This window comes from Coffea arabica, chromosome 6e (genome assembly GCF_036785885.1).
Source record: "Coffea arabica cultivar ET-39 chromosome 6e, Coffea Arabica ET-39 HiFi, whole genome shotgun sequence".
Taxonomy (NCBI): Eukaryota; Viridiplantae; Streptophyta; class Magnoliopsida; order Gentianales; family Rubiaceae; genus Coffea; species Coffea arabica.
Genome location: NC_092321.1, coordinates 8,802,574 through 8,821,365, shown reverse-complemented (window position 1 = coordinate 8,821,365; position 18,792 = coordinate 8,802,574). Strand labels below are relative to the sequence as shown.

The following is an 18,792-nucleotide window of genomic DNA, read 5'->3' as shown; positions in this document are numbered from 1 at the left end:
TGTATCATTATCTACATTACATGCAAAAAACTGATAACATAGTGGCAATTACACATGCCTTCGCAAACACGAACATACAACTGACTTAATTAGTAAAAACATTAATCAAATGCAATTATGCATGATCTCACTCTCAAACTTTCCCTCGTAGGGTTTGGAATCTTCCATTGAAGAGGAAAAAAAAAAAAAAATCAAATCTAGGGCACGGTTCAGATTTTAGAATGCGATCGTTCCCGCCCCAAACTTGTAAGTAAATGGAGTGGTAGAAATGTGGTAAGATCCATGGCAAACTGGGCCGCAAACAATCCAAACTGTAGCGGGTCGGTTTTACTCCGACCGGGCAAACTGCAGGAATCCAAAAGAAATCAAGCGAAGCGCACAAGCAGGACCTCTTTCAATTTTCAAAGCCTCTCTCTCTGCTGTGTCCACCGATTCCGAACTCGTCGCCTTCTCTCCACCCATCGTCCTTTCTCTGCCATTCGTCTTTCTCCACCACCATTCAACATTCATCCATCCCCTCTCAATTCCACCTCCCAGAGACGATTTTCTATAGACATACTGCTGCTTCATAAAGCTGCATGCATATAAAATACATGCATAACGTTCATGCGCATTGTACCTCTCTTTTATGCACCTTCTTGTTTTCCGACGATTGTTCGAAATGCCGCCGCCATTTTTTCGCCGTTTAACATTTCTCCTAACTTTTCACCTTACAATTTTGAACCCTAGCTTTCCTTCCGCATCCGCTTCTCCCTCCGATTTCTCGATTATCGATTACGACGCAGCCTCCGACTTATTTCACCGCGATTATTCCCCACCGACGCCTGCACCGCCTCACCCTCCCCCGCTATCATGCGAAGATCTTAAAGGTATCGGCTCACTCAACACCACCTGCCAGCTTAATTATAGCTTGAACTTCACCAATGATATTTATGTTCCTGGAGATGGCAATTTATTCATTCTTCAAGGGGTAGTTCTAGCTTGCCCCAGCTCAGGTTGCTCGATTGTGGTTAATATAACCGGAGAATTTAGATTAAACCCAAGCGCTAAGATTGTAGCTGGTTCCGTTTATATTGAGGCCGGAAATGCTACTTTATTTACTGGATCGGTGATTAATTCAACCGCATTGGGAGGTGAGCCATCCATAATCACAGGGACTCCGACTGAGGCTCAGGGTGCCGGTGGGGGATATGGAGGGAGAGGGGCAAGTTGTGTGATGGATAATAAGAAGTTACCTGAGGATGTATGGGGAGGGGATGCGTATGGGTGGGACTGGTTGATGGAGCCGTGGAGTTATGGGAGTAAAGGAGGTACTACTAGTAAGGAGGATGATTACGGAGGGAAAGGTGGAGGGAGGATTTGGATACAAGTGAAGGATAGTGTGGATGTTAGCGGAGTTCTATTAGCGGATGGAGGAGATGGTGGGACTAAAGGAGGAGGAGGTTCTGGTGGCAGCATTTACGTCAAGACTCGGAAAATGTAACGTAATTCTTCTTCCTTTCCTGTTCCCCCAAAATCATTTTTTGGGTGTTGACTAATGTAATTCTTCTCCACTTTTTTGTACATAGATGGTGTTGGATTTTTGTTGTTGTTGGGGCTTGGGGGTTGGGGGGGGGGGGGTTTACACTTCCCCTTACCTTAGCACTTGCCACGTCTAAGTAGGTTCATCTTGATACTTGGAGTAGTAGTCAACATTTTTGTTTTGAGAAAAGTCCGAGAACAAGAAAGGGCAAATATTTGTATCATTTGCAAATTTGTAATATGTTGGGTAGCATTAGTTGCACATGGGAGGGCTATCATGGTGAAATCTTGCCAAGTTATCTACGTATGGATCACTCCAATATGGTTCCACTTGTTAGGGTCACTGAGATGAGTGACCCAAGTTGGTTCGCCCGGCCACTTCAGTACTGAAAATCTAGCTTGAAAACATTCAACTGCACAATTTTCTAGTAAAATTTTGATCAATATGCAAAAGCTGGCTCTAGAGCTCGAATTTGACAAACCTCATGGTGAATTAGGTTTATTGAGTTCTTAAGCTTCATTGTTGTCACAGTCGGACTACTTCAAGGATTGGAACTCCCTAGCCCTTTGTTTTTGTAGTTTGAGCATGATTTAAATTTGGTTGTGGACATGGTTGCTTGGAACATATTATGATTCTAACTGTGTACCGTGAAGAGCAGGACAGGAAGTGGAAGAATAAGTGCTTCTGGAGGTAATGGATTTGCTGGGGGAGGAGGGGGAAGAGTTTCCGTCAATGCTGTTAGCCGGCATGATGACCCTACATTGCTGGTTCACGGTAGGTGTTAATAGTATTTGGTTGTTTTTGCTATTCGTTTAACATCTGTACCTATACATAATTGCTTACTGGGGCAATCTATGGTTAGATTGAGCGGGATATCTTTCTTATAGTAGCTGTTTTTAATCCCCACCAGGTTATGGGTCAAAATGGTTGTCAAACATCTACTTTAGACTCGGGAATCAGGGACAAACGCATCTGAACGATTTTCTGCTCATCTGATGACTTTTTCTTTTAGTCGTTCCTTACACTAGTCTATTTATTGCCAAATTGTTTTCTTTTGATTGTTCTTTGCAGCCCTCTGATATTTACTTCTTTCCTTCTCCTGATCCATGATTACATACAAAGGGAGATGTAAAATTCTCCTGACATATCATTTGATCCACTTCTTATAGTTCTCTGCTTCATGGAAGTTTGTCTTACCATGAACAAAAAGATGGATCTTCAATTTATCTGTCTTCGACTCTCTTTGGGTATACACATACATTCTCAACATGCTTTGATGAAGCCTTATGCTAACTTTCTATACATAAGTATTTTTGCATTCAGCTTCATCCTGCGTGCAAGTTTAAACTGCAGGTTATCATTTCCTTCCGATCTTCCTTACACTTTTCCTACGATCATTAGGTATTCATGAGTTGTCTTATAATTGCATTCATTAACTACTGTTGAATGCTTCCAAATTATCTTAACCTAATTTATCTTGGTTGTTCTGGTTACTCATTCCTGATTTTTGGGACATCAAGCCATCTCAACTTACCTTGTGCTATTATAGAGATGCATCAAGCATGTTAGGATTTCAACACATGGCATAGTTGGACAAGTACAATGGAAGTGGAATAACAACAGAGATTTCAGTTGAAAGCATGACGTGATTAGATAATTTGTTTTAGTGGAGCATATAATGAATATTTCCTGATAATCAGATAAGCTTGTTGAAAAGATTAATACAAAATTATGAAACCATGAACAAGCACTGTTGGTTAAGTGGGGTATCTTTGTTATTATTACTTTTTACCTTTTCCATAAGTCTCTCTGTGTTAAATAGGATATCTGATATCTTAAGTGAGTTACGTACTTAATGATTGTTTCTTTGGTTTTCACGCGTACTTGTACTAGACCATAATCTACCAATAAGTCCAAAGATGTTTATTCTGTGTATCTGTGTGTTGGCAAAGACACCATTTGGCTATATAAATTCGTTTCCTTCTTTAAGGGCTGTATCATGCATAGATTATTTCATTACATCTCTTCTTCAGTAAGCTCCCTGCTTAGACCTGTCTATTTTAGTGCAGTGAGTGACGTAACTTCCTTTTTTCTTTTTTTAATATTTTAATATTCTGCTAGTAATCAATTCTCCCTGAATGTGTTGCATGCAAAAAGTCTTTGTCATCAGCCTTAGGAATTCATGCATTGCATGTTTACTTACTAAAAATGCTTCATAGAGCAAGGTCGATACTTAAACCTGAATAATTTTGTCACAATTCACTCATTTTTGCAGGGGGAAGAAGTTTTGGCTGTCCAACAAACGCTGGTGCTGCTGGGACATTTTATGATGCTGTCCCTCGAAGACTAATGATCAACAATCAAAATATGTCAACGGATACTGACACGCTTCTTTTAGCATTTCCAAATCAGCCACTTTGGACAAATGTTTATATTCTGAATCGCGCTCGGGCTACAGTTCCTTTGCTTTGGAGTCGTGTACAGGTCATTGAGTAGTCAATAATTCGTTTGCCTCATAATCTCTTTCCTGTTATTTGCATTCTTTCCCATAGTGAATTATTATTTGATGCATATGTGTATTTGATTCAGGGATGTATCCTCATTCCTTTTGCGTCGGTCATTATTTTTGAAACTTCATGAGCCAAACTTATTCTAGTTGGAGCTGCAAGTTAATAATTAAAATATCAACACTGAATGCAAATGCTTAGAGCAATCATGATGCATATGTACGCCTGTAGGGTTTGTTTAGATAGTTGCAGATTACATGGTAAGAGTAATCTGTTGAATGAAGAACTTTTTGTGGTTTGCAGTTTGCTAAAATTTTTGGGGAAATTTCTTTCTCTTTAAGCTCATGAGAGTACACTAGACATAGTAGGTTTATGAGAGTACACTAGACATGGTAGGTTACCTTAATCTAAGGACGAAATTTGGAGCACAAAGTTGTGGTTTATGGAGGCAGGTATTACATTTTAGTGTCAAATGGTATAAGATTGTGAATAAAAATATGTCTGTTAATAATGCTTTTCCAGTTCTGGAGTCAAAGAACAGTTGCGCCTAGAATTTACTCTTAATTAAGTTGTATTTCGTTTTACCTTCTTTTCCTTCTGTTCTATTTTTTATCTATCCTCATTTATTCTGTCTGGCGGAAAAGGAAAAGGAAAAGGAAAAAAAAAAAAGAAATTCTCTTTTCTTTCATCATCTTCTGCACCCTGAACCTCAAAGAAGAAAAGGATCCTTGTACCTATCAGTTGTCAATGGAACGAATTGCCATAAATCGTCTTGTTAATATAATCCTGCTTTATTTCTTTTGGATAAAATTTTATTTTCGCCCCTGTAGCAAAGGATCCTAAACCGTGGTCACCTTATGGTTGAAACAAGTGTACCTTTTACGCTCTTGTCCATTACGCCAACCACACATCGTTAGATTTTCTAGTAAAGTTGATTGTCAAAGTTTTCAAATGAAAACTAACAGGTTAGATGGCAAATGTGCCTTTGAACTTTTTATGAGGCCTTTGAGTTTCTTTTAAGTGCTTCTATTTTTTGTTTTGCTGTCTTTTGCACATCCTTCTTGTTGTTGCTGTTGTTGTTAAGGATTGTAAACTTTGCCATCTTATGGTTCGAAAGTGCACCTTTTACACTCTTGTTAAATATGCAAATGGAAGACCATTAGATTTTCTGGTAAAGTGAACTGTTAAACTTTTTGAATTAACTAACTGGTAAAATGACATATGTACTTTTTCAGAATCCTTTGTGGTTCTTTGAAGTTGTTCTATTTTTGCCTTTTCCTTTCTTTGATACATTCTTTTGCTTCATCCTCCCGCTTTCTCTTTCCAGAAATCCATCTTTTCAGCGTTCTCAGGTTGCAGGAAAAGTTCCATCAGCCATTGATCACCGCAATGACTTCCAACAAGCATCTTTCTGTCTGGATTATGTAGCCTTTTCCTATAATCCAAAGCTGCCAGGGTGAATTCTGATTGCTTAGAAAATCATTTGGGCAATGTACATCAAAGGCTAAAACCAAAGCATGAAACGTTAATTGCTTTTTCAGCCATTGCCCCACCTTTGTAATTTGAGTGGCAGTGATGTGGAGAAGAGAAGTGATTGAAAGTAGGATATTGAGTTAACTCTTTGACTTTTCATATCTAATTTCATCAATTCTAGTACCTGGAATTGTAGTAACTGGAATTGCACTAGTTTATATCCGGAGAATTCCTTTGTCATCACTTAGCAGCCTTTCCGTTTGCCTATATGTCAAATAAAACAGAAAATTTTCTGAAAAGCAGCTAAAGCACACTAAAATGCACCTTCAAGGGGCAACACATGCCATTTGTGTTATACATCAATTGGCATGGCGGCACTCCATGAATGCTAATACAAAAACATTGCCGCTCAGACATCCAAACACCAACATGCCACAAAATGCCTCAAACTCTTGTCAAATTGTGGATTTGAGTGTGAGCTGGGCGCTTCAGAGTAGGTTATCTTTGAGGTGATCAGAGACAAGGTTGGTCGGTCAATAAGTGAGAATTGAGACCATTGAGTGAAAATATGACATTTTTTAAATCAAAATGATCATCTGGCCAAACTTAGTCTTTTGGACCTTAAGTAGTGAGACGAATCTGTGAACTATCTTTTTTGGAGTAACAACTTATTCATTGTGGTTTTTCTTGATTTATTTGCTCATAAGTGTTGACTTTACTTAAAACCATTTATTTGCATTTACATTGTTTAAGACTGCACGCTTTTGTATAGGTTCAAGGACAACTTAGTTTGTCATGTGGCGCAGCTTTAACCTTTGGACTTGTACATTATGCCTTATCAGAGTTTGAGTTGATGGCAGAAGAACTTTTGATGAGTGACTCGGTGATTAAGGCAAGTGATATCATTATTTTCTTCTTTGAAGCATAAATTTATAGTTCATTTCGGTTGAGGTCTCAGATGACTACTAGGTCAGTGCTTGAAAATACAAATACGTCATTCTTTCAGCCAAAATTGGAGTTTATTATTAAGTGAAGTGTCAAGGTCCCAGTTATGGGGATCACTTACTTCTGCAGAGATTTTCTTTCTCAGGTTGAGTAGAAGTAATTGCTATTTCAATTGACAATGCAGTGTGATTGTACCTCTTTTTTAACTCTATGACTTCAGTACTATTTTTGTGCCTAAAAGATTTGGAGTCCTGACAAAAAATAAACTATGGTCATTAATCTAATTTAGACACCTCATAATATCTACTTGCATGCATAATCTCAATGCAGTTGTCAGAGCTTGTGGCATATAACATGATTATCTTTTCTGCTTTTTCTTCCTTAGAAGTTAGAGAGAAGTTTAGTATTTTGGAAGAATCTTTTTTGAAATTCTTTTGTATTTAGGGTCCCGAGTGAAGAATCATCTTAGTTCATGCTCAATGGTTGCAGTCAGATCAAAAAGCTTGGTCATTTATGTTGCCAGTTCAGGCATCTTAATGACTTTTATAGAAATCTCTATGTTGTGGTTGTCTATGTATATGGATTATGCAAAACAGTGATCACGGGCACACCCGATGCATGTACACTTGGTGAAAAATGACACTCAGTTTTCATGCAATAAGAGTCGTGCTGAATATCTTCAAGTTCATGGTGTTGTTGCTTTGTGTTCTTGCACCATTTTACCATTCTGTCCTAACTAATCATTCTGAATAATTCTGCAAAGTAGAACTGCTTAGTACACTGTTAATGGTTGGACATGTGTGCTCTTCCTTAATATATATTATATAGGTGATTTGTTATTTATCCTTTTTAGGTGTATTTTGTAAATTTTTCTTAAGCCCTATTTCTTGTCCTTCACTTTCATTTTTGGTTATCATAGATCTATGGGGCATTGCGAATGTCTGTCAAAATTTACTTGATGTTGAACTCCAAAATGCTTATAAATGGTGATGGAGATGCAATTGTTGCAACATCTTTGCTTGAAGCCAGCAATTTGGTGGTACTTAAGGTAAATTTCTACCAATTTTTTTTAATTAATTTTTTTAATTTTCACCTTAAATAAAAAATTGTTTGCGTCCACCTTTAATTTCTTGTGTTCGATAAAACTTATTAACTACCAGGGATCATCTATGATACATTCGAATGCAAATTTGGGAGTCCATGGACAGGGTTCATTGAACTTAACTGGACCAGGAGATCTTATTGAAGCCCAGCACTTGGTTTTGTCACTGTTTTACAGCATAAGTGTAAGGATCTTGATAATTATTCCATTCTTCTGGGAGGCTGTAACTAAACTAGTCTCCTGTGTTTATAGCAGCATGGTTTAACTTTGCTTTTAGCAATTTTTGATTATGAACATTCTCTTAATCATATTTCTTTTCCTATTCAAGTTTGCATATTGACTAACCCCCATGGGTATTCGTCCAGAAAATGTATTCAAAAAGTGTTTAATTTAATTAATCTGAGCTGCTATTATTTTTCATCAGTTTCTAACTATCTGCCAGATTTATGTTTAATTTGACTACTGGCTCTCTATATATGCACCTTTCACGCTTCAACATTTTGAAATAAGCAAAATCTGAACATGCCATGAGGGTTAACTGACCAATCAAAAAATTCTTGTTTATATTTGATTTTCTCTTATTTTGTCATAAGTGACATGTCCTTTTTTGGAAGACTTTGACTTATTTTGTCATAAGTGACGTGTCCTTTTGTGGAAAATTTTTCTCTTATTTTGTCATAAGCTATCTGTCCTTTTTTTGGAACTTAGGATACTTCACCGATTTTGGTTTCAGAGATTATTTTTACATAAAGCGCATATCAAATAATTTTGAGCTTTTACTATCAATATGTCCTCATATATAACCTAAGCATTGGGTACATTGTTTTTGAAGAACTGGCTTTTGTTGGAAGATGTTTTGTCCTGCATTTGACCCAAGATCTTTGCCTTCTGCTTTTTATTCTTTTTGTGGAAAGTGATGCAATTTGAAGTTTTCTAAATGGGCAAAAAGCATATCTGTTGAGGCTTGTTGTAGTTTATGGATGAGTGACTCTCATGCTGTTGAAAAGGGTTTTCAAACATACCTTTGTGATTGCTGACACTTGCTTCCACTTGTTGATAGGTCTTTGAACTTTAGTTTCCAAAATGTTGTTACTATGCAGTTTTTTTTTTGTTTTAATAAATTTAAATCAGTAGAAGTACATTTGCACACTTCTTGGTTTTTCCTGTAGCTAATCTGTTGGCATTTTTCTATTGGCTGGTCAGAAATTTTTTTCTTCAAGTTGTGGAAACTAATTCCATTAGAGATTCTTTTTTTTGCAGATTAGAAGCACAGCTTGATTCATCTTTTATGTCTTCTTAGTTTAACCTATTTGAGATTATTTGAGAGTTCAGTTTGGTTAGATTTAATTAGTTCCTGCTTTATTTGGACCCCAATAACTAACTAGTTTTTTCTGTGATGTCAAACAAATAAAATAAAAGCAATTTTCAATGCGTTCATTAGTTCAAATTCTTGGGATAAGTGAAAGCTCAGAAACCTCCCATTCTTGTAGTAGCCACTGCTTTGGTCCTACTCCTTGCTAATTCTCAGCCCCATAATCTCCGGACATTTATAATCTTAGAAATATAAACAGATAATATCACGCTTTACTTTGAACCTTGAGGCCCAAAGATAAAATTTTGGTGAAACATTTACTATTCCTAATTTACACTAAAAACCTCATTTTACTGTGCGTCAAATCCTACGTTATATGGCCCAGTGACTGGCTGAATTGGTTAGGCCCTGTACCTTATCTCTGGAACTTGTATTCTGCCTTGTCAAGTATTGCTTTCTAAGTATGCTATCTTATTAAGAACTTAATATCAACTATTGCTTTCTAGGCGTGCTATCTCATTAAGAACTTAATGTTTCTATTCTTTCCTTCCACAAATAGGTTGTTTGTATGTTTTCAGTTCACCATATGAGTTACCTTGTCCTCTTCTAACAAGACAGCTTTTTCCAAAAATAAAGTGGCTGTCGGATTGCGAATAATAATTGGAGTTTGAGGGTTACTGAAAAACTGAAACATTTAAGTAGGGGAAGAGTTGAAGGGAAGAAATCACTAAAAAGTAATTATATGCTGGATTAGTTAATTGCCATGTGTTCTATCCCAGTTTGAACTGGCATTGTTGTTATATGCGAAGTGGGAAAAACATGGTATGTCCACCTTGGATTCCAAATCATGTTCTTCCCATAATACAACTCTCCCAGGTGTACAATACTTAAAATTGAGATAATTACTTGTAGTTTGTTTGTCTAGATCGCTAAGAGCAATATTTTATAAAAGGAAACTTAAAACTTCTTCTCCAAAGGATTTAAAATAATGAGAAATTTGCAAACGGTAGTATGGGAGGACCTAATGTAAGACTGGGTGAAGTTAAAATGGACATAGTCAATCATGATTGGACCTTATAGTTTTTCTTGCTTGTCTTGTGTTCTTGAAAAAGCCTCAGAGCTGAAAAATGTTGAAATGTTGAGTGGAATTTAAGTTTAGGAAGGAGTAGGAGATCAGGACATCTCTGTCATCTCTTTATAGGATTGTGGTATCAATCATTAGTAGCATGTGTCTAAACTATTGTAAAGACTCCATGTTTTTCTTTGTGCCTATTATTTGTTGACAAATGATGTACCTTGTGATGATGTTCTCCAATCCATAGGTCATTTTAGGCATTTACGAGGTATGAAATGTGTCCATGCTGCATATATAGGCATTATTCTAAATTTAGAATGTTATGCTGTCGAATATCATTTGTGGGACGTAGCCTTATGTAAATCTCTCTCTTATCATGTGAAGGTTGGGCCTGGATCTGTTCTAAGAGGGCCCATGCAAAATGCAAGTAAAAGTTATATGTAAGTGCAGATTTCATTGTACTTGACCTCTCTTTCTGTGGCTCCTCCCCCTCTTCTCCTTTTATATTTTTCTCTTCTCATCTGCAACTTTTCTGTAATGGTTTGAGATGCTTGTTAATTCCTTGTTTTCAGGGCTTCAAACCTTCAGTGTCATCTACGGGATTGCCCTGTGGAATTGCTTCATCCACCTGAGGATTGCAATGTGAATGCATCTTTGTCCTTCACTCTTCAGGTATTTAAAAGATTCAACACTCAAAACCAGAGTATATTTAGAAGTAGAGAAATATTATTTTAATGAGACTGAGCCTTGGGTAAGGCTCATGAAAGATTGAAGAGCAAAGGGTCTCCCAAGGAGCCTTATTAACTTGTGCCTGAGTGAAGCCTATTCTATACATTAGTTTGAAGATTCGATTTGCTTGGTCTAGGGAGGTGTTGCGACTTTTAAGCTTTTTGCATATTTTTAGACTAAAGTTCATAGTAAGTTGCTTGTGCAGATATGTCGTGTCGAAGATGTAATTGTTGAAGGCCTTGTAGAAGGATCCATTATTCACTTTCACTGGGTCAGAACAGTAGTTGTAAAACCCTCAGGAGAAATAAGTGCATCTGGGCTGGGTATGCCTTGTCTGCCAGTCTCTCACTTTATTTTTTGTTACTGTCTCTGCTTCAAGATTTCTTCATTTTTTCTCTAATGAAATTACAAGATTCTTGAAACAAGCTGCAAGTGATTTATCGTGGAATTGTATGAAGCATGTTCCCTTGATTGGAATATGCAGGCTGTATTGGTGGCTTGGGAAGAGGTGAAGTTTTGCCCAGTGGTCTAAGTAGTGGAGCAGGACATGGTGGTAGGGGTGGGGATACATTCTATGATGGCAGTTACATTGCTGGTGGTAGTGTTTATGGTGATGCTGATTTGCCTTGTCAACTTGGTAGTGGAAGTGGAAATGATAGTTTACCTGATGCAGCTGCTGGTGGTGGTATCATTGGTAAGCTTTTTGAAAGAAATAAATTTTGAAGAATATATTTAGAATGGTAGATTACACTGAACCACTGGAAAAATGACCTTATCTCAATTTGCTTGTTTAAACGATTTATTACATCAGTTGCCTCCTTAAACGGTTAATCTGAGTCAAACTAGTTTTACTTGTACTTTACAATTTGATCAAGAATATTCCTAACACGCAACACCTCTTTCACATTTCAAATCTTGTATATCTTTTAGGTGCATGTTTGATTACGTGATCTTTGTCATCAACCCACATTATCTGGAGGTATTTGATTGTATGGAATAGCTCAGATGGGCGATTGATGCAATTGACATTTCAAGGGTACAACATGTTATAAGAGAATAGTTTGACGGAGCAAAGTGTAGTTTACCTTTAAAAAAAAAAAATCTGGAGTTGTGTCATAATTCTTTCAGAACAAGGCTTTATTATGATTCCAGGATCATACTTAGCGTCTGGCTCAGGTGTTTATGGTTTAAAAATTATAGGAAATCAAAATTTCAATGACTTGCTTTCAAAACTTGCTTGTTGGCTTGAACTTCTTAGGATCTGAATGTTGCTGTTATTGCTTCCTTATTATCAGTTACGGAACTAGCTGAGATCTGTGGCTGAAATTATAGATGAGAATCTTCATAGTGTTGTTTGTTTTTCATCATCAGATGCATTTTTAACACATTTAGACCGTCAAAAAGAATATTTCACATTTGCATTTTTTTAATTGAGAGGGACTAGTGGAAGGTCCAGTTGTATCGTCTCACTCTCTCTATCTGAGCTTAGTGCTTTTTGTTTTTTTTGTTTTTTTAGTTCTGAATATTACATGCGATATGTTAAACTTGATTGATTGCCCTTTCAGCATTGATCCTTTTCTTTTCCATCTTAATGTCTCAAGGTATTGCCTCACTTTATACAGTTAAAAAGTTTTGTTAAGAAGACCACAGGTGGTTTTTTGTCACTCACTAGTTACACTTTTTAATAGATTCACATATAATATTCTTTATTATTTTTGCAAACTGATGTAGAATTCTGGCCATTGACATGCCATGCTCAGGTTACTTAGATTGAACGCATCTTGATAATCCTTTGATTCTCGCTTTCTTGTGTCAGTTATGGGTTCACTGGAGCATTCGTTGTCACTTTTGTCTGTCTATGGTTCACTTCAAGCAAATGGAGAGAACAAGGCAAAATATAGTAGAAAGCTAGAGGGTGAGACCATTTCAGAAGCAGGTGGTGGGGGTGGATCCGGAGGAACCATTCTTCTATTTCTTCATAATTTGGCACTTGGTGATTCCTCTGCCATTTCAGTTGTTGGGGGATTGGGCAGTAGTAATGGTGGTGGTGGAGGTGGTGGAAGGGTTCACTTTCATTGGTCAGACATGTCCATGGGAGATGAATATCTGCCCGCAGCTATTGTAAAAGGAACCATCAATATTGGGTTTGTTTTGAACCCTTCATGCTCCTTTGATTACTGTTTTATTAACATTTAACCCTTGGATTTTTTTAGTACGATTTGTTATTTCCACCTGAATTTGATTTGAGGGATTTCTAAAGGGAGCTTGAACCTTTGGAAAATTAATCTAAGAACTTCAAGTTTAACTATTCTTTTCAGCATAAGATTATAGGTCTTTGAACTTAAGTCTTTTTTCCAAGTTTTCAAATACCAGAGTTCAGTGGATTCTTTTGATGTAGTTTTCAACTGGCATTGGGTGTTAAAAAAAAAAAGGAGTAAAGGGTGTATCTTCCAATATTCTGGAGGAAATTCTTTTGTCTTCTACTGTGCTCGCTACTAACGGGGTGCATGTCTGATGATGGAATTGCAGAGGAGGATTTGGTCGAGGTATGGGTCAAAATGGGGAAAATGGAACAGTCAGTGGAAAAGCATGCCCAAAAGGGCTGTATGGGATATTTTGTCAGGTTCGTTGCTGCTTTTGCTAAACTTGGTTCTCTTGGGTGCTTAGAGAACAATGAAATTTTGAACACCTAAAGTTGGATTCTGCACAAAGTACACTTTCAACTATAATAGGAAACTCTTTGAAATACACTTTCAACTTCAATGAGTGGCTCTGTCAAATACACTCTCACATTTTCTAGATAATTCTTGGTAAGCCTTTTGACACTTACAATTGGAATTAATTTTCATATCTTATGGCTCCTCATGTTCATTCAAACTGTCAAGGTGATCATCTTTGTGCTGTTTATCTAATGCATAAATCAAGTTGCTTTTTGATGCCTAAACTTACCCACCATCTTTGAGCACTTATTTCTTGCCTTGTAGTCATGATGGACATCCCACATCTTCGATTTCAGCCCTAACTAGTTTTACTGTATTGGTGTTTCTTTTGGTTTATTCTGTAAAGCTGCATTTTCAATTTTTAAAATGGTACAGGAATGCCCAATTGGAACATACAAGAATGTAAGTGGATCTGATCAAGCCCTTTGTCATAAATGCCCATTTCATGAGCTTCCACGACGTGCTACATATGTTGCTGTTCGAGGTATTATTATTGGTGTTCCATTTGCTTGCAATGCAATCATGCAACCTTTCTTCCCTTTTTCTCCTTCAATTGAAGATTCCCTGGCCTGTCTGCATTCGTTGACTCGAAGATGTGTAATACAATATAGTTTAACATTCTGTCTTTTAGTTTTGACATTTTTAGTATTATGATGTAAATTTTGAAACATGATATGCATTAGTGAACTCATTGAACTACTTTTTTTACATGGCTGTACATACTTCTTATGACTTTCACTTTTATACAGGAGGTGTTACTGAAACGCCTTGCCCATACATGTGTGTCTCGGATAGATATCACATGCCAAACTGTTATACAGCCCTTGAAGACTTGATGTATGCTTTTGGTGGACCATGGTTATTCGGTTTTATCCTCCTAAGTCTCCTTGTTCTGTTAGCTCTCGTTTTAAGCATAGCTAGGATGAAATTTGTCTGCGCAGATGAATTACCAGACCGTGTGCCTACTCGCCGGGCCTCACCAATTGATCGCTCATTCCCCTTCTTAGAGTCACTGAATGAGGTTGGGTTTGCTTTAATATTGCTGTCCTCATTTCAGATGCTTCTTCTGTTTCAATTGCATTCATGCTTAACTTGTACATAATTTGCCATCTTCATCATTTGGGTATCCTAAGCATGATAAATGTTTGTTGTCTTAGGTTTTAGAAACCAATCGAACTGAGGAGTCACAAAGTCATGTGCACAGAATGTATTTCATGGGAGCCAACACTTTTTGGGAACCCTGGCATCTTCATCATTCGCCACCTAAGGAAGTAATAGAAATTGTGTAAGTTTTCTATCATTGTTCCTCCCAGAGTATAAATGCTATACATTTTTTTCTTCGACTTTCTGTGTTTAGCTCAAATCCTTTGAAGCTGGAAGTTTTGCTGAAGCTGATGTGGATAGTTGCTAGCTGAATGTATCGTTTCTTTAAATTATTGGAATGAATTGAATCCTTCTGCTATGGCTTTTATTTTGCAGATATGAGGATGCCTTTAACAGATTTGTGGATGAAATCAACTGTTTAGCTTATTACCATTGGTGGGAAGGTTCAGTTTATAGCATTTTTTCTGTTTTTATGTACCCGCTTGCCTGGTCATGGCTTCAGTTCTGCCGGAAGAAAAAGATACAACAACTACGTGAATTTGTTCGATCAGAATATGATCATGCTTGCTTGCGCTCTTGCCGTTCACGTGCTTTGTATGAAGGACTGAAGGTTCATCAAAACCACTTCTTCCTCATTGACAATTTGTGAATATCAATTAGCTTGTTGGTCTATGAACTTGCATTGATTTCAGGTCTTAGTTACAATAGTTGCATTGATTTTGGAAGTTTGTCTTTCACTCCTGAATAAGTACATCAAAGATGAGGGTGACATGGGAGTTACCGATGAAGGATTTCAATCATATTCTTAAGCAAGACTATTGTTATTGTATCCTCATAGAGTTCCAACTTTGAAAATTCTGTTGCGGCTGGGAAAGGTGGGGTTGTTAGGAGTTGAATTACGAGTTTTAGCACATTTCATTATTGGAAAAAGATATTGAAATTTTATTAGTTATTCAGAAAATTTTTTTCCCTCCAGAAATTTTCCTCGTATTGAAAGAAGTGTGAAAAAGGTGAGAGAACGGCAATGGAGAATTTAAAATGCTTAAACCCTGGAATCCTTTGCTATGACTTGATCACTGATACTGTGAGCAGATCAAGAACTAGATATTTGTCTGGCAAAAGCATAAAAACTGGAAGTTTTGGAACTACTGCTATGGTGGAACAGCAGGTAGCATTATGCATAGCACCAGCCAAGAATGTGCCATTTTGGTGCTATGGAACGAGATGCTGCATTATGGCGTAGTCACAGCCATTTAAGTGTTTCACAGTCACCTTTGAATTAACTTTGGCTAAGGATGCTAGGGCTTCAACAGGAAAAATTCATGAGAAACCATGTCCAACACAGACTAGTGGTTTTATTATGTAATTCAATGGGCTTCTTGAGCTCATTGTTGATTGCATCATACCTTTTGTTCTTAAAATTGCTTATTGGGTCTGTTTGATGCATTTAATTATGTACAGCCATAAAACGACCGGTTTCTATGGTTAGGGGTATAGTGCTTTCTTTTCCTTTTTTTTCGTTGAGAATGACTTCCCCCTTTCTTGCCAACCAAATAGTTCTTTTAATCTGTCACTGGCTCTGTACTTAAGCACAGGCCTTTTAGTGCCATAAGAAAAGATCACACTAATGTAGCTGGGCTAAATGTCAATGTTTTCTCCCAAACCTATATTTCCAATATAGATAACGTAAAAGCTAATTTTAATAGCATTGATCTTCCTTTATTTACAAATTTCTTCTCTCTCATAGCCTATGTATTTTCTTGAGGAGTTGATGATCAGTCTCTCCTCTTGTAGGTTGCTGCAACTTCTGATCTAATGCTTGCATATGTGGATTTTTTCCTTGGCGGTGATGAAAAAAGGGATGACCTCCCTCCTCGTCTTCATCAGAGATTTCCAATGTCTGTTGTTTTTGGGGGAGATGGATCTTATATGGCTCCTTTTTCTCTTCAGAGTGATAACATTCTTACTTGCCTAATAAGCCAGGTTACTCTCAGGTGCTGATTACCATGATTGCTACTAGGGTTCTGTTGAATCAAATTGTATCCCTTTCTTTTCTGCTTGTGGTTCTGCTGAAGGCCCACTGACTGTTCTTAGCTCCACATTGCAGTCAGTTCCACCTACAATATGGTACCGACTAGTGGCTGGTCTAAATGCCCAGTTGCGTCTAGTTCGCCGTGGTCATTTCAGGGCCACTTTTAATCCAGTTATCTGTTGGCTAGAGACACATGCAAATCCCACATTGAAATCCCATGGTGTGCGTGTTGATCTGGCTTGCTTCCAACCTTCAGCTTCTGGTTATCGCCAGTTTGGACTTCTTGTATGCGCTATTGAAAGTGAAGCTTTAAGATCTGCAGTTGATAGACCAGATAAACATAGCTTACTTGAGAAACAGTCAAGGTAACAAACTCATATATATATATATATATATTCAAATATCATTGATACCTGAAATTGAGGTCCCTAACTTCTCCTTTTTGTTTAACTGTGCAGCTTGCCGGGTACTCGTTGGAGGAAAGCACTGGATCTTGTGAGAGTCAATGAACCTGCAATATCACATAAAAGGATATCTGAAGAAATTTTGATCACCAAGAACCTTCGGATGCTTAATGAGAAGATGACTATTAGTTTTCCTTTCTACTATATAATTCGCAATACAAAACCCATAGGACATCAGGCATGATTTTACCTGCCCAACCATCTTTTATGAAACTTTTCTGATTTAGGAGCTCTCTCTCTCTCTGAGCACATGCATGTCTCTGAGCATAAATAAGGCTGTCTTTCTCACTTGTTTGAATTATTGCAGGATCTTGTCGGTTTGGTAACATCAGTGCTTCTTCTAGGAGATGTTAGCTTAGTCTTGCTTACTCTGCTTCAGCTATACTCCAGTTCAGTGTTGGACTTCTTTTTGGTCTTGTTTATTCTTCCTCTCGGCATTCTTCTTCCATTCCCAGCAGGAATCAATGCATTATTCAGTCATGGACCTAGGCGCTCAGCAGGTTTCATGCGTGGATATGCACTATGGAATATTACCTCAGTGATAAATGTTGTAAGTAGCATTGTACCGATTGCCTCCCCCTAAAGAAAAAATCTCTGCCTTTTTCCCATTATTTGACCTGTATTCACTTTGAGTGTGTGTTAATTGATGAACTTGGTACCATAATTTTTCCTGAAACTCTCGATTCTCGAATACACCCATATGAACTATTCATTCATAAGACCTATGACTACTACTATTTATACATGTCCTTTCGATCTTTTTCTTGAACATTTAAACTGGTCTGAAGTTAGAAAAGGTTTAAGCACTAGCATTATGCAAGTGCACGGTATGTGTAATCCTTATCTAAATTTGACTTGCATAATTTAAATACGGATCTTTTCCTTAATTGATTACTGCCGCGGATGCTGAAAGAAACTTACACTTGACACCATGCAGCTTGGCCTCTCTAGATTCTTGAAAGAAATCCACACTTCACTTTTTCTTGTTCATTGAGATTATGGGAGAGGTCGTCAAAGTTCAAATCTTCTGTGTCAAATGTATTTGTCTGCCGTTTCATGATAAGGTTCCACTTGTCTATGCTCCTTAAATATGATGCTTATTGTCTTTTTTGTGGTTGATATCAGGTGGTTGCATTTGTATGCGGATTTGTCCATTTTAAGACCCAATCCTCATCAAATAAAAAGCATTGGAACATTCAATCCTGGAATTTTACCCTGTAAGGATCTCTTGTTTCTGAAGTTGCAATCAGCAACTGAATGGCTTATGTCTCTGTTATTAGCAGAATTTAACCTGTGTTGTGCTGTTGCAGGGATGAAAGTGGATGGTGGATGCTTCCTTCTGGACTGCTCCTGTGTAAAATATTCCAGGCGCGGCTGATTAATTATCATGTGGCAAACCTTGAGGTCCAAGATCGGACATTGTACAGTAATGACCCTGATGCATTCTGGAGGTCGTGAACCTGTGTCTCAGAGCTGGCTGCCCAATATGTCTTCCCCGTTTCTAACTGTTTTTTGCCTTTGTATCCTTCATTAAATGTGATCTAATGGACTGGCCAGTAGTGTACAGGACTGCAAAGTATGGGGTACTCTTTAGTAGTAGGTAGTTTTTGAATATAGATAATGAGGGCGTGCATCAATTTTTCGTTCTGCAGTCTGTTTTGCGAGTTGTACCAATGTAGATATGTACGTTATACGTGTACTGGTTCGGGCATTCTCATAGACAAAAAAGAAAACATCGAATATGGCATTGTCAAGTGTGCAGCTTTTTGTTTTTCCTTTCGGCTGAAGCTAAGGAATGTAAATGATT

At 37.5% G+C, this 18,792-nt stretch overlaps 1 protein-coding gene across 2 annotated transcripts; it reads left to right on the top strand.

The window, feature by feature from the left end:
• The first annotated feature begins 245 nt into the window (after positions 1-245).
• Positions 246-18,739, top strand: LOC113691387 (uncharacterized). 2 transcript variants are annotated; one of them, XM_072054960.1, is made up of 22 exons: positions 246-1,479; positions 2,181-2,296; positions 3,798-4,006; positions 6,275-6,394; positions 7,367-7,495; positions 7,608-7,733; positions 10,321-10,376; positions 10,509-10,608; positions 10,871-10,988; positions 11,150-11,359; positions 12,482-12,809; positions 13,195-13,288; positions 13,761-13,869; positions 14,135-14,406; positions 14,543-14,670; positions 14,865-15,099; positions 16,284-16,472; positions 16,597-16,886; positions 16,980-17,163; positions 17,293-17,535; positions 18,111-18,202; positions 18,296-18,739. In XM_072054960.1, the coding sequence occupies exons 1-22, from the start codon at positions 629-631 to the stop codon at positions 18,441-18,443; spliced, it is 4,347 nt and encodes a 1,448-aa protein (XP_071911061.1). In that variant the 5' UTR covers positions 246-628; the 3' UTR covers positions 18,444-18,739. The 2 variants fall into 2 exon arrangements, with proteins under 2 accessions (XP_071911061.1, XP_071911062.1); XM_072054961.1 differs by having other exon boundaries at positions 1,273-1,484; positions 2,176-2,296.
• Positions 18,740-18,792: the final 53 nt, after the last annotated feature.